Consider the following 16081-nt stretch of genomic DNA (forward strand, 5'->3'; position numbering starts at 1 on the left):
TACATTGAGCTAGCCGAAACGTAGCTTTGTATCCACATGTGAATAAACATATCTTGGATAAGGACAACGGAGTGCTGCTGCCTTCTCTTCTGTTTTTGATGCTACAGGCCAGTTACATATACTACATAAAACGGATAGGCTAAAAATGAGGTGCTGATCACCAGATTACAGTAGACACTGGCTCCAAAAAATTGTTTATTTGCAATGAAAATTATATGTAAAAGACTAATAAATCTTTAAAAAGTATGAATAAAAACATATATAATGTCCTTTTGAAGCGTTTTGGGTTGGACAACCCTTTCTCAACTGTAGGATTAACAAAGTGTTTGTTATACCTACCTCTGAGAAAGGGTCGTCCGACCCGAAAAACGTCAGAAGGACATTATTGGCGTCACGACACGAGTGACGGCACCGCATGGCGACACTGAGCTGAAGCCAGAACATTGATGGATAGAAGAGGACCTGCTGGGGGGGGTGTCAGAAGGTCAGTACACTTTTTTTTTATAGACTCGAGTATAAGCTGAGTAGCGGCATTCATTTTAAGTATGCATGTGCAACATCCCCCACCAGGGCCTAGCCTTTTTTTGGGGCCTGGAGTCAGCCGGGGCCCGCAGTACCTGAGTGGCTGGCGGTTGCGGCCTAGGCACGCTAGTGTCACGGTGCTTGGTATGGGGACCGGAGGGCTGTCCTACAGCCTGGCAGGTCTCCAGCAGGGTGGTGTTGGCAAGAAATGATGAGGGAGAGGCTGCTATAGCGGTTCTCCCTGGGCAACCCTTTGGTGTCTAGAGTATGAGTCTCTGTGTGGTGGACAGGGTCCCTGTGATGGTGGCAGCCATAGTAGCAGGGACCAGACGGAGGCAGACGTTGAACAAAAACAACTTACAGTTCTTTATTGGAACCGACAGGAACCGTAGCAATGTGCCTTAACAGGATGGTGGAATGCTGGAGATGTAGTTGGAGGGAGCCACAGGATGGATCCTCAGCCTGGATGCAAAGGACAGGCTGGGAGGTAGCTGTTTCCTTATAGGATGCTTCAGCTTTATCCTGGAATGCTTCAGGTATCACCCTTGAAGGTAGGATGATATCCCTTTCCTCTCGCTAACTAGCTATTGGCTCCATTTCCAGGCAGGGAGCTGGGCTCACCTGCTCTCGTCTGGTGTGCTGGCAGCACAGACTCCTCAGAGTCTGTACTGGATTAACTCCAGTCTGCTTCTGAGCTACTGCTCAGCTAACTGCTCCTAGAAGTTTCCTGACCAGGGGTTTTGTTTCTCCCACTGGTCAGGTGGTGGCTACTCCTCCAATTACATCTCAGCTCACAGAAACAGAGTGTAACACATGTGATTGGCTGACACATATGACATCACACAAAACACATAACTCCTGCCTTACCAGGCAGGTTCTAACACTGCAGTGTTCCCCTGTCTTATCTAGGGACTATGTAGTGACATGCTGTGGGGCCGATCAGACCCTACACAGGCTGCAAGCTACATGGTGGGACGTATTTGCAAACACAGCTCTGCCTTGCATCGGCGAGGGTGTTGCACATGTGTGGTGGAGAATACATAGAGACCAGAAACCGATGGGTTTTAATCCCATATAAATAAACTCATATGGAATTTCTGCACTTATTGAGATCTCATGGACACAACCGTAAATGGCGGCTGTAAGCTACCCACAGAAATCACAGCTAGCCCACGACTGCTTTGACTTCCATTGTGCATGGTTCGCCGCAGTGAGCACTAGTGAGTTAGACTAGATAGTCTTATTCTGGTGTCTGGGGCTGGATGATAAGTCTGTCCTAGTATAAGACTGTCTAGTCGTACTCTACACCTCCTATTACTTGTGTTACTTTATGAAAGTTAGGACAAAATTCTGTTGGGTCAGGAGTATTTTTGGTGCACGGTCCTATTTGGTGTGATACCACGCCCCTTTTAAAGGCCACACCCCTTTTATCAAGCTAGTCATAGAAGAGCCAGAAAACTGTCTAAAACCCTTTGTGCAGACACTTTTTTGGGCAGAAAAATTCAACAGAATTCTGTCCTAGACAAATTAATAAATCTCCCCGTGTCTCACAATGCCATGAATGAGCTGGGCAGCTGCAAATTATAGAGCAGCCCGATCATCTATATCCATCCAAAACAGACGAAATGTGCAGCAATCTTCCCACTGTTTGTGCCCCATATGCGCACACGGTCATGTGCATGAGATCTAAGCTGACAGTTTCACATACACATACATCTATATTTATATACACATACACATATTCACAAAAATATACACATACATGCACATATACAAACAGTTGTGACTTTTGCTCAGAATCAATAAAGACCTTGTCTGTGATGTATTAAAGAGACAAAACTCCCAAGACACATCTGACCAACAGAAAAAGAAAGTTTTGAGTATCATATTCTGCACTGATATATTTGCAAGTGGATTTTATGGAGTTCATTGGCAAATGAGTGAAAAATTGGGCCACATTTACAGCTTCCACCGAGTTTGTCACCCAGCTTTCCCAGTTCTGTATCTGCATTATTTGGTCAGGATTTTGCACTAGAAAAGGTTTTTGGTGTATTGACCTATGCAAAAATGACCACCCAGCTTTCCCAGTCTATTTTCTAATGCAGTGATACAGATGAGATACTTAGGCTTTCTCACATGGCTCATTCATGCTAGATAGAATTTTCGTAAGATTAATAGCTAAATTATGAGATAGATAAAATGTAATTTGGCCAACAATATTGTGTAGGAATGGGATAGGGACAACCCTGGGCTGTGGGCATCATGCCTCATGCCAGCTTCTGTATTCTGTAGTGAGGTGTACTTCCGCCTAGTGGGCAGCAGGTGGCAGCGTTGAAGCTGGTTTTTCCTAGCAGCAAACAAAAGAAGGAGGAGCCATGTGCGGTGGCCGGCGCCAGGCTCGCCTCATCCATCCCCGGCTGTCAGAGCCGCTCCGGCCGGTGCACAGACAGCCTCCTGGCAGCCGCTCTCCTCCCTCTCCGCCGCTCCGGGCTATACATGCACCCATCCCGGGGATACAGCAGGAGGCCTGTAGACACAGTGATGCAGGAGCATCCCTAGCTGATGCCAGTGTCTGAGCGGGGTAGTCTGTAGCAGCCGATGCCCGCATCCTTTCATATGTGAGGACCCACACGTTATCCCCAAGTTCCATCGCAGCAGCGCCCCAGTGCGACATCCACACCCTGCAGGAGAGAAGGACATCGCTATGAAGCAGGCGCTCATGGAGGTGATGAGGATGAACCGCATCTGCAGGATGGTGCTGGTCACTTGTCTAGGATCCTTCGTCCTGGTCATCTTTTATTTCCAAAGTATGTTACACCCAGGTAAGTGGCACCACCCTGTCCCCATCACACTGGCACTGAGGATGCCATAGGAGCACAACTACTACATTGCTACCCGGGGAGAGTTTAGGGGATTTTTATTTTAACTGTTCTGTATAATTATTAGTTATCACTATTATTACTGAAATTATCTCTGATATATCGTATAATAATACTATAATCTGATTACTTCTCAATCTGACATCCACTAAAAGAACTTGTCCATATCTCCAGTATCCCAGATCCCACCCTGATCCCTATGTACAAAGCAGCCTCAGACATTGGACACATGTATAATATTTTCTTGCCTTTTTGGCCAACAACTTTCTCATTGTGCTGCATCAAACATTTAGCCACACTGTCCAAAACTCTAAAGTGTACCCATAGCTAGTTGCCCGGGCATAATGCACTACACATATCTGGTGTGAAGCCTATATGTCTGTCACATGGCTGAGACTTCTTCTCCTCCAGGCACATGCACTGGTTATACTGGTAAGTAAACTGGATTGTGGAATTTTGTCTCATTAGATGCAAGTTATACATAATGGTAGTGTCCCAATATAAGGGACCTTGTATGTTATAGTGCCAGAGTATCCCCTACTTTATTCTATAGCCAAGGTACATTGTTGTGATACCTCCCTTCTTCTTAATTAAGCTTCATGATAACAGTGTCACTATGTGAAGAAGATTTGCGTTCATAGTGCATTGGATTGCCTTGTGCTGGCTCATTAGAAGCCTATATGCTCCTCACTTAATTGTAATTGTTTGGTAATGTCTGGAAACATGTAAGACATGTGGTGTTCCTCCCCCTTTAAATTGTAGCCTTTGCTCCATTAGGAGTTCCAACACAATACAAATCCCTAGTCTAGAGGAAGTAGTGTGTTACCATGGTAAGTGTATTGATGTTCAGTTTTTATCCTTATTGACCTAAAGGATATTAAACAGATATATGAACATTTTCTTACGAAGGCTTGCATAGATCGTGTAATATTTAACCTTCACTTGTCAAAACCAGGCATTTTTGGGATTGTGATGTAAAGGTACTTTTTCTAATAAGTCTGTGGCATTTCTCCAGAACAGCCCCAAATTTAGTGACAGGTTACTTTTTTATACTAGGCCACATGCTGAGTGCATTGATACTGTACTTGGTGATCTTACAGGGAACCTGTCACTGGAGGGCAATTTTTTTTAGCTGGGGACAGGTTCCCACAGAAACAGCATATTCCATAGGTGTTTTTAGAATAAAACAGTCTGACCGGAGCTCCTTGTGTGTCCTTTTATATATCCTTTGATAAATTTTTACTAATTGCTAGATGTGGGATCCATCTGTGACTGTTTGGCAGCTTCTATAGGGGATAGTGTGCATCACAAAAACACTTTTTTTTTTTTTTTTAAATTAGCTTTACGTTATTTCCTTAATGAAATAAACAAAATGAAACTTTACCTGGTTCCCTGCCAGATTCCTCAGCCGAATCCGGGTGGGAGGGCCAGGAGGGCCTCCCCTGATGACATTGGCGCCCCGCAGCAAGCTATATACATGCTTACGTTGTGAGCCCTCTCCCTCGACATCTAAACTCAGATGTAAATGAGACTTGCTGCGTCTCCGTTCTCAGTGCGCATGTACCGATTCCCTGGGCCGGTTGCTAGATAGGGAGACGCTGGCGGTACGCAACTCACTACGGATCTGGAGGAGCGACAAACAAGCATGCCATATATAGTGTATAGTGCAGTATAGTTTATACATAAACTGCTGCAGAAGCTCTTTTTAAAGATTAAGTTGGATTGACTGAAACATCCTTAGGTGCCGTGTGCTGCCACTGTATAATTCATAACACTAATTTATTAACCTTAAAAAATGTACCGGTAACAGTATAAATAACGCTAATTTTACACGAACATGTGATACGCCTAGTGTAGCAGATGTTGGGCTGGAGAGGCGGAGGGATGAGCGTTGCTCACCCCTATCCATAGCGAGGCATGGTGCCCAGTTGTACGTACAGGGAAAGATAGAGCATGTGAATTAGGACATATATTTATGCTTCCCAAGAACGTCTGTGCCAAAGTTTGACAGTTTATTTGTTGCCTAGGGTTACTATGTACGCTTCAATGAACATATATGTAATCATTCACTATTTATAACTTAGTGTTATTACTATGTTTTTGTGCTCATAGTTCTCATATTATATATAAATACGTACTATTTCCCAGGTGGCTCCCCAGGGTTTGGGGCACTTGGAAGTTGGGTTTTAAACCTTAGCATGGTTGTACCTCATGTAATAGGTAAATAAAAATGTATGTCCTATTATCCATAACAAATGTGTTATATTTTTATATTTGGGAGGTCAGCTGCTTTCTGCGCCCCTTTTTATGCAGCTCTACATGTGATTTATTTAATGGATGGTGCCTACTCTCTCCTGGGGTTAAATTGTTTGTACAAATATTATTATATATTTACTTATTATTATTAATATTATCCACAGATAAAACTCTTCTGTTTATATAGTCATTTTGCAAGTATTGATAAGAGCACAAATCCAGCCCTTCTGATATATGGATCTACAGAACCACTCTCTCTTCCGGAGGTACTGTGCACCATTGAGGGTCATTCTGCATTAGGAGATGTTAGTGAGTGTTTAGTACAGTAATCTGAGATCACACTTCTTGTTGGTGCTGAGTGATATGCACACCACCCCATTACTGCTCCTTGAGTATCGTCTATACATCAGATTGGACAATGAAAATGCCCTGAGGAAGCTAATGGAGCGGTGTGTTGTAGAGCCATTTGTAACAATCTGGATTAGTCTCTGCAGTCTTTAAATGTACATGCTAACCTTGGGTGAGTTCAAGCCTACTGCTGTAACATATGAGCGCACGTGAAGGATACACTGGCAGCTAGTGGCTTCCATATATTTCCACAAGGAGCCAAAAGTCATACATTAATATGTAAATTATAGTGCCCTGGCATTATTTGTTCTTTTTGTGTAGATAATGGGCATGTTGTATGTAAGGGTGGTATAATAACAGAATGTATTATGAATAGGCATTGAGGGAAAGTCACAGTTTTACCAAAGTGGTTAAAGGGAATATGGCTTGTATAATATGAAATATAAATGGCATGCTACGGTTTTGTAGACTTAAATAAAGAGAGAACTACATGCATGCCTGCCATTCTACCTTCACCTGGATGCCCTACCTGTTCTCCTGATAGATAGGATCCCTCTGAAATATTTTTGGCTTCTCCAGGATCAAAACACCTCAGGCAGTAAGGCTACCTGCACATGCACATGTGCTTTAGATTGGTCAATTGGTGTGTGAGGTCCACTCACATGCCGGTGACCACAATAAACACTGCCTGAGCCACAAAAACAGGCAGAATAGGACCTAATCTAAATTTTTAGGGCAGTTATTTCTTATACTGGACCATGGAAACTACAGTTGTGAATGAGCCCATAGAAATACATGGGTTGTGTTCTAGCAATGGAAACAAAGGGCAGCATATGTCCAAAAACAACGGCCATGTGCAGGGGGCCTAACAAAAAGAGTAACATCACATATATTAACATAAATTAACAAGCCAGTTGGTATTTAATTGGCGCGATTATTATTTCAGGGTCTAGAGGACATTTAATAAATACTCTTATCTGTATGAAGCCAATCCCAAGAACTTTCTTCATCTTTACAGAAATTATTAGCATTGCACAACTCTACAGAACATGTTGGCACTCTGCAAATAAATGTATGTTTTTCGTGATCCGCAAGTTGCAGATTGCAAGTGTAGAGAACGCACAGAACCATAGATTTTTCTATGATATTCCGTTCTCTTGTGTGATAAATGAACTCGGCCTCATTCTTCATTGGGTTTTGCTGAAGCCGACAATCTGAACAAATGTTTCCCACTGATTACAATATGGTGCGTTACACTAAGTATGTATGTATATTTTATCCTGATTTTCATATCCCGTGTGTCTTAATCATTTAAATGGTTTTAAAGAACTATCTATCCATGTGGAGCTGGAATCAGCTGACTCTGTGTCCATGTAGTGGCCCCCCTTTAACAGTTGCCAACATTAGTTATTATTGTCATATGAAAGTAATGACATATATTCTTTGTGGAATTGATTTTGAGCAACAGTCAGGCCCAAACTTCATCATGTTTTAGCTGTAAGGGAACATAACTTTGATGCACATTATGGGGAATATGTATGATGTCCTCTGCACCAGCGATTCTCTTTAAAAAATTGCTGATTTTTATGCCCCAGTTGTTTTTCCAGAAATGTTTCCCTATTTTTTATTGCACAAGTTATTTCTCAGTAGTGCTGTGGGGTTAGCAGGAGTGGCAATGGGCAGTGGTGATACGGCATATGTACTATTTATAACAAATAAGAAATTGCGAAAAACTACACCTGCTCATAGCTGGATTAGAATTGATCTTCTTCCACACAAACCAACAGAACATGCAGCTTGCACCTCTTGTTAAATTCACCATTCTTAATCAGTTCTATTCCATATTAAAGAATATAAAATAATTATATTAGAAAATCTGTTTATCAGAAGCTGATTTAATGTGACTGCCCTTTGAGTTGCAGATATTTGCAAATATAGCTGCTACAACTGAAATAAGTAAGACATAATTGCTAAAATTTTTAAATATATATATATATATATATATCTATATATAGATATATATATAGATATATATATATATATATATGAATGATTAAAACCCTTGTACAAATCTGCGTGCTTCCCTCTTACACGTCAGGCACAGCTTTCCTCCTTGGATGTGTGGCAGCAGGCGGTTAGAATGGACGACTGTACAGCTGCCTCCTTGACAAGGGTTAATGTTATACAACCCCTTTTCTTCCAAGACGACTGATTAATCACCACAATGCAGGTCGCTGTATAGGAGGCGAGGTAATCTTATTGTACTTTCTGCATAAAAAGAAGGCCAAACTGTTACCGAAATGATAAGCTTATAGAAAATGAGAGGAGGTGAAAAAAAAGATGCTGATTATCATCTGTACATCAAGGATGGATGGATGATAATTCATTGAAAGGAGGAGAGGGGAGCAGCCAATCCTGGATCTACCACTAAGCTGTTCATAACAGATGTTGCTCAATAGATGTAAAAAATCAACTGAATCCTAAAAAAAAATCTTCTTACACAGAGCCTTCACAGGAAAGTATTGTTAGAAATAATGTAATTAGAATTGTAATTATTTTGTGGGGTTAATTAGGGTTAAATATGGAATTTTCTCAGGTTTATTTGCGTGCAATTTCCTTATAATTTGGTGACGGTTTTCCATCACAGTTATATAAATCTGTGGGAGAGATCAATCTTATTTTATATATATATATTTATAATAGTTGCTAATTTTTGAGCAATCGGAAATATGAAAATTTTTTGCTTCTTCCTTCTATTTACATGTTAGTCAAATTGACTTTCCAGGATTTTTGAAAATGTTGCAAAAAAGCAGCTGGCAAACTTGGCTCAAAGAAACAGCACAACCCCTTTTATAACTTTGCGACTTTCTAAATAACATTGCAGTCAACATTCACAGTTCACAATGGCCCACATTTATCAAAAAACAATGCAAACTGCACTAAGTGCAATTTGCCTGTGTAGTGTGCAGGATGCTCCAGATACAGGAATTGGAGCTCCTGTTCTTCAATAACCTCTGACGAAGCGACAGCGGGGTGGCGATACGCGTGGAGCAGTGCCCCCCCTCCCCCCGGTCTGACAACACTTGGTAATGGTTTAATCTTTGTACTTAATGTTACCCATGTATTTTTTACTTATTTCCTGTGTGTCATCCTATTTGTCTTTATCTGGACTTTAGGGGGGCGAGTATACCAGCTAACCTGTATTTGAGGTGTCTATATACCATACATCGTATTGGATTTTAGGCTCTATAACACAAGAACCTATACGGGTCTTCGTGTGGTATTCACTTTCTTCTACTGGTGTGGGGGCCGCACTGATTAGGGCGGATACGCAACTGACACAGTTGCAATTGTATGTTCAATAACCTAGCACCCCCTGCACTGCTCCAAAAGAGTGCAGCATTTTTTTTGGCGCACCTATAACATAGAGCGTGGGACACAATTCTGTTGGACACTGCATGATAAATGTGACTTGCGGTCAGACTGTGCATGGGAACGCATATTTCAGTGCAGAAAATTGTGTTGCGTCGGGTAAAGTGTAAGTCAGGCAGAAAACTGGCGCAGGAGCTTTAATAAATATGGGCCAATGTCTTTTTTTTTTTTTTGCTGATTCAAAAAATGTCTGAAGCCGGTTCTATTTTTTTCACGGATGCGGATCATGAAAGGCAATAGAAGTCTATGAGGCACATGTATCATAGTTTTGTCTCTCTGATGTGAATTTTTGAGACATTTGGCTGCTAGTTTTCGCACCTTATGTATGATCCTGTCTTTTTACTTGTGATACATGTTCAGTTTTTCGTATCCTGGCAGGTGCAAATTTTGGCTTCTTTTTGAGACTTTTTGTTGCAAATATCTCAAATCCACATGGACACAAGCCACATGAAGGGGTTATATACAGGAGTGGACACAAGCCACGTGAGGGGGTTATATACAGGAGTGGACACAAGCCACGTGAGAGGGTTATATGTAGGAGTGGACACTACTGTTAATTTGGGATTTAACATTAAGTAAGAGGTTACTGTGCAAAATGTTTAACAGTTAAAGCATGTGAAATAATTCCAATTTACATGTTAAAATCGGGTCCAAGAAAAAAAAACTCCTTTGCACCTGCCCTGGACCACGTGCAGAATTGCGGCAAAATTGGCGCAAAGAAAGCAAAATGTCGCACGGAACATCTGGAAAACTAAAATACATGAGGCACACCGCAAAAATGGCACAAAAACGGCAAAAGTCGCTAAAATTAGACAATTTGGCTAGCTGAAACTATGATACATGTGCCCCTATGTGTCTGCAAAAAACTGACAGTTCTGTTTTTTTAACTAATGAGGCTGATAAACCAGGTGTTTTCTAACTAATGTTAAACCTTCATTTTTTTTTTGTGGAAGCGGAGACAAAACGGAAGCAAAAAGAAGACATGCAACACACACACCAATGTGACACTCATGACAAACTACAATGAAAAAAGATAATCCCCCTGCATCGTAAAATCTTGTATTGAGCTTGCGTAAAGATATTAAGGAGAGTCTTTTCCTATCCATCAAATCAAACTCATTTGTTTAATCTTTGTTGAAATATTAACACATTTTGTAATTTCATTTGATAAAACCTAGGGAAAGCCTTTGAATTCTATCTAAAAGAGCTGTATCATATCTGTAACTGCTGTAGACAGGTCAGTTATGTACAGGTGACCCGCTACTTAAGGACACCAGACGACCCCTAGATACAGACGGACCCCTCTGCCCACTGTGACCTCTGGTGAAGCTCTGTGAATTCTTTACCATAGTCCAGGCTGCAATGATCAGCTGTAAGGTGTCTGTAATGAAGATTTATTAATAATCCTTGGTCCCATTACAGCAAAAAAAATTAAAACTCCAATTGTCACTGGAGCAATTTTTCTTTTGTCTGGAGCTAAAATTATAAAATATACAGTTTTGACTTACATACAAATTCAACTTAAGAACAAACCTATGGAACCTATCCTGTACATAACCCGGGGACTGCCTGCATAGATATTTATATCTGTGTGTAGTAGTATTGACCACATAATGGGGGTCATTTACTAAGGGCCCGATTCGCGTTTTCCCGACGTGTTACCCGAATATTTCCGATTTGCGCCGCTTGTACATGAATTGCCCCGGGTTTTTGGCGCACGCGATCGGATTGTGGCGCATCGGGGCCGGCATGCGCGCGACAGAAATCGGGGGGCGTGGCCGAACGAAAACCCGACGTATTCGGAAAAACCGCCGCATTTAAAAACCGAAAATGTGTCGCTTGGGGAGCGCTCACCTTCACCTTCTATGGGATGGTGCATTCCGGGGCGTTAAGATTATTTTCGGCGCTGCAGCGCCACCTGGTGGACGGCGGAGGAACTACCATCTTAAATCCCAGCCGGACCCGAATCCTGTGCAGAGAACGTGCCGCTGGATCGCGAATGGGCCGGGTAAGTAAATGTGCCCCAATGTGTTGACTTATAAGTACTTCCTGGTTGGAATGCTCAACCTCTCACCTCTTTCAGTTTTGTATACAGATTAGATGATGTATCTATTGCTTAGATACTCCTTGGTTTTAGTGATGGTAATGAAAAGACTTTGTTAAAGTGCAGTGATAACTCGACTGACTGGAATCCTCAGCAACAAAGGAAAAAGTTTCCATAAAAAGTAAAAGTAAACTAGTGACCATGAAAATGCAGTCATATCTGCAGGCAGCATTAAATACATCAGGAGGAGCGGCATGGATTGAACATATTACTCTAGATTTGTGGAGCATGTTATAGAGCAGGAAGAGCTAACCAGATTTTAAGTAGTGACAGTGGGGCAGGTTTATCAAGCTATCTGAAAGTCAGAATATTTCTAGTTGCCCACGGCAACCAATCACAGCTCAGCTTTCATTTTACCAATGCTTATGAATTTTTTAAAGGGCAGCTGTGATTGGTTGCCAGGGGCAACTAGAAATATTGTGACTTTCAGACAGCTTGATAAATCTGCCCCACAGTTTGAAAGGCCATAATAAATGACCCCCACTATGTCCGATCTGCTAAGCTCCCTCTTTTTGATAAAATTCTTTCTGTAGATATGGCACTATTTGCAATGTACTCATCTCCTCCTGTTCTATAACATACTACTTGCAGATCGGTTATAGTGGGGTGCGACAATTTTCTGTCGCACTTTGCACTGAAAAGAATACAGGCAGTCCCCGGGTCATGTACAAGATAGGTTCCATAGGTTTGTTCTTAAGTTGAATTAGTATGTAATTCGAAACTGTATATTTTATAATTGTAGATCCAGACAACATAGATTTTTGCCCCAGTGACAATTGGAGTTTCAGAATTTTTTGCTGTAATGTGAACAAGGATTATCCATAAAGCTTCATTATAGACACCTTACAGCTGATTATTGTAGCCTGGGACTACAGTAAAGCATTCAGAGAGCTTCACCAAAGGTCAAAGTGGGCAGAGGGGTCAGTCTTTAACTAGGGCTCGTCTGTAAGTCAGGTGTCCTTAAGTAGGGGACCGCCTGTACATATAAAAGAATGTATTTCTGAAGTGTTTGACCCAATTTTCTGGTGTGGCTGAACTATGCACATAAGTATCCAAATAATTGTCAGAATTCTCCAAATAATAACTAGATTTTATTCTCAGATAGAAAAATAATTTCAAATAGAAATTTCAAAGTTTAATAATTAACAAAGATTTCTTCTCCTGCTTATTTCCTGCCTTTCTGTTCTCTGAGAGCCATCCATGCTGCACTCATTTAGTGACCTATAAAATAGTCTTAGGCCATTTAATTTAATTGTAATGTGTCCAATTTAATGGCTGTGGTCAAGGATAATAAGTCCTACTAGTAAAATACACTGTTCATGGGAGAATGTTCCCCATCCGTGATGTGGTTACTTCTAATTATTTTTCTAATTTATTGCTCTTTAACATTAACTGCAATATGCAATTAAAGTGACTTCAAATGGTTAAACCAGATGATTGATCATATAATATAAAAGTGGTGAATCTAGTACAGTTTTCTGCTGTTTTATAGGAAAAGTCTTACATGACGCTTACACCACAAAATTAGTACCAACACCGAGATACAAATGTATTCAGTAACTGTGCATATTTATGCATTCATTCATGAAGCATTTGGCCATTCCCCTTGAAATGCTGAAGGTCTAGCCAGGGTCGGCTCCAGGTTTCAGTAGGCCCCTTGGCCGACAGAAACTCAGTGAGTCCCTTTGGAGTAAACTCACTTTCAGAAACTAAAACAATCTCCTGTTTCATAAAATATTCCCTAGTTTATCATACCAGACAGCCCCCTCATGGTTAATTTTATATAAAGCCCCCCTTACCCCCAATGGATTCATTAGATACAGCTCCCCCTCATCTCCTTGGATTCCATATTTGGGCCCTCGAGCAGCCTTGGGCCCAGCACTAGCAGCTTACATTTTCCTCAGAAATACTGGGTGGCTACCTTGGTAGGTCGTTGTGCTTATTCATTTCTGTTTTGTATTGCCTTGGTGTCAGAACATTGCCCACGTTCTTTTAAGGAAAAGAACACAGGACGGTGGTTGTTTCATGGATCATTGACCAAGGAGGTACTCCAAGCATCATAGTGATATATGAAGCATCCAACCCCCTTTTCCCACGGAACAACAGTTCCATGCTGTAATACATTAGGGAAGAAGGGACTTCTTGCATCACATGTCACTATGATGCTTGGAGTCTCTTCCTCGGCAATTTGTTCAGTCCATAAAATCTAGCCAACGGATGGTGAGTGATTCACGGGTGAGTAATATCCCTGATTCTGTTGTCTGTGCTTAGTTTGGTAGTAACAAGTTGGGTTGCTCTGTTGTGTTAGTGGTCAAGCAGTGATATAGCCAAATGACAGTAGTATGTTGTGTGCAAACCTCAACCGAAAAAAAAACAACAAGTTTAGACTTTAAATGACAGTAATAATCTAATCATAGTGTGCCTTATGTCTATGACAATGCAACCACATAGACTATCATAAAATGCAGTTTGATCGCCTTGTCACACGAAATGTGCATAAATGACATCATCAGTTCTGTTCTCGGATGACGGGTAGACATCTGCATTGTGCATTTCTGTCTGTAATAACTACAGGGCACATCGAAACTGCACAGACTGCAAGGAGGCCAAGTGAATTAATAATTAGCTTTGTTGTCACTAAACATAATTATGTTTGCATAATGAAATTTTCTGTGCTGTTGTCACGTTTAATAATGATGGCCTGATTCTTCCTATTACAGGCAATCTGGAATGGCAAATTTAATAAATCTGAAATGCACAGTAATGAAACTGGTCAGGTGTGAATTTAGCTCTGCACAGATTGATAGCAGCAGCGCAAGTCTGAGGCATGGGAGTCCTTATAGACTAAGATCAAGCAGGATGGAGGAATTTATGAGAATTATTCAGTAAGGGAAGTATGTGAGTGTGCGGAAATCGTGATGGATTATTCACAAAATGGAAAGATTTGCTTTATCATTATTTTGAACGAGACATTTGGGAACTGGTTACCACAGTCAATTTTATTCAGCATTTTTAATTTTTTTTTTGCCTTTAAGATATTTAGCATCACTGAAATTATTGGAATACTCAGAAAACCTTAAAGTAGAGCCATAGTTAGATAAATAATACTCCCTATGGCAGTGGCAGCTGTTAGGGCATGCAGGCAATTGGGGTTTTAAAACTGCTGGAGAGTCATTGGTGTGAAGTCTGATACTGTGCCGATGATAGTAGAAAAGAAACATGGGCAGGAATAGGGTATGCTCAAAAATTTGAGCCACTCGGGTAGGTGGCTCACACATGGGGCTGCCGTGTGTATGAACCCATTGAAGTACATGGGGCCGTTTCCCAGCCATTGAAACATTGGCTAACGCATGCCCAAAAATAACATGTAACTGCATGTAGCCTTAAAGGGGTATTGTCGTTTGGGCATTCACATTCAGTTTCATTAATCTGCCATATATTCATGTGTTCATGTGTAAAGAAAATTTCTCATAAATGTAGTGATGTGGTCCCTTAGAAACACGACTGTGTCCTTGGATATGGCCACCTCTGCTGGAGGGATTGCACAAGGAAACAAAAAGTTTCTACATGTCCCACAGCCATCCTGTAATAGGGAACGCTGAATCCATGTGGTCAGGCAGGGCTCAATAACACATATCTGGCCACCGCTGCCAAAATGTGAGGTGGTCGTATCCGAGGAAGCTAAGTCATTTCTAAGGGTAAACATGGCAACATTTATATGAACATTTTTTTTAATAACATCCAATTGAAGAAATGTTTAATATTGGCAAATGAATTTAATTAAATGTGAATGCCCAGATGGGAACACCCCTTTAACCTAGATGACACATCATATAACTACAGTAATAACTGTTCTACATGACAGACTCAGCACTGCTGATAAACTCCTGAGCTTTATGGAGGCATCTTAAAGATAACCAGACAATTAGTAGGCTATAGAAGGCTATAAATACAGTATGCTGGATAAAATATAGAATAGTTTATTGTGTACTCATATCTGCTTTATTACTACAATTGAATCCTGGTTATGTGCTGAGTCTGATATCATTGAGCCTCACTCAAACAAATGTATAGGAAGTGGCTCCTTGGGAATCTTTGCTGTAAGTTATGAAAGTGACAGAGAACAGCAAAATCCAATGTAACCATATTTGTATTAAAATACACAAAAAATTCTATCAATTTTAGATTAAACAATTAATATAGATAGTATCTTAACTGTGTAATAGCCAGGAGAAAAAATGCTTTACTACAACAACTTCAAAGGAAGTTTGCAATGATTTTGTTTTGATGGTGTCTTTAGGCAATATTAATGTTTATTGCATTGTGACTAACTACCCACTCTTTTCTTTACCAAACTCGTTTAAAGATGTAGAGAAGGGTTCCTAGTCCTAGAAAAAAAATCATGTAACCTATTTAGAAAGACATCTACATTAGACATCTACATTAGACATCTACATTAATTTAGAACAGTGACAGGGAGCACCTATTTGACTGGACAATGTGTAATACCGTATTTTTCAGACTATAAGGCACACAAAAA

The 16081-nt window shown here is 40.8% G+C and overlaps 1 protein-coding gene across 2 annotated transcripts in view; it reads left to right on the forward strand.

The window, feature by feature from the left end:
- The first annotated feature begins 2892 nt into the window (after positions 1-2892).
- The window catches only part of CHST11 (carbohydrate sulfotransferase 11), a 115662-nt gene continuing 102473 nt past the window's right edge, over positions 2893-16081 (forward strand). The window contains exon 1 of one of the 2 annotated variants that reach the window (XM_072146442.1): positions 2893-3329. In XM_072146442.1, the coding sequence (XP_072002543.1) occupies positions 3227-3329 (103 nt within the window). In that variant the 5' untranslated portion in view covers positions 2893-3226. Of the gene's footprint in view, positions 3345-16081 lie in introns of both variants that reach the window. The other variant, XM_072146439.1, reaches the window with a different exon arrangement.

This window comes from Engystomops pustulosus, chromosome 4 (genome assembly GCF_040894005.1).
Source record: "Engystomops pustulosus chromosome 4, aEngPut4.maternal, whole genome shotgun sequence".
NCBI classification, from domain to species: domain Eukaryota; kingdom Metazoa; phylum Chordata; class Amphibia; order Anura; family Leptodactylidae; genus Engystomops; species Engystomops pustulosus.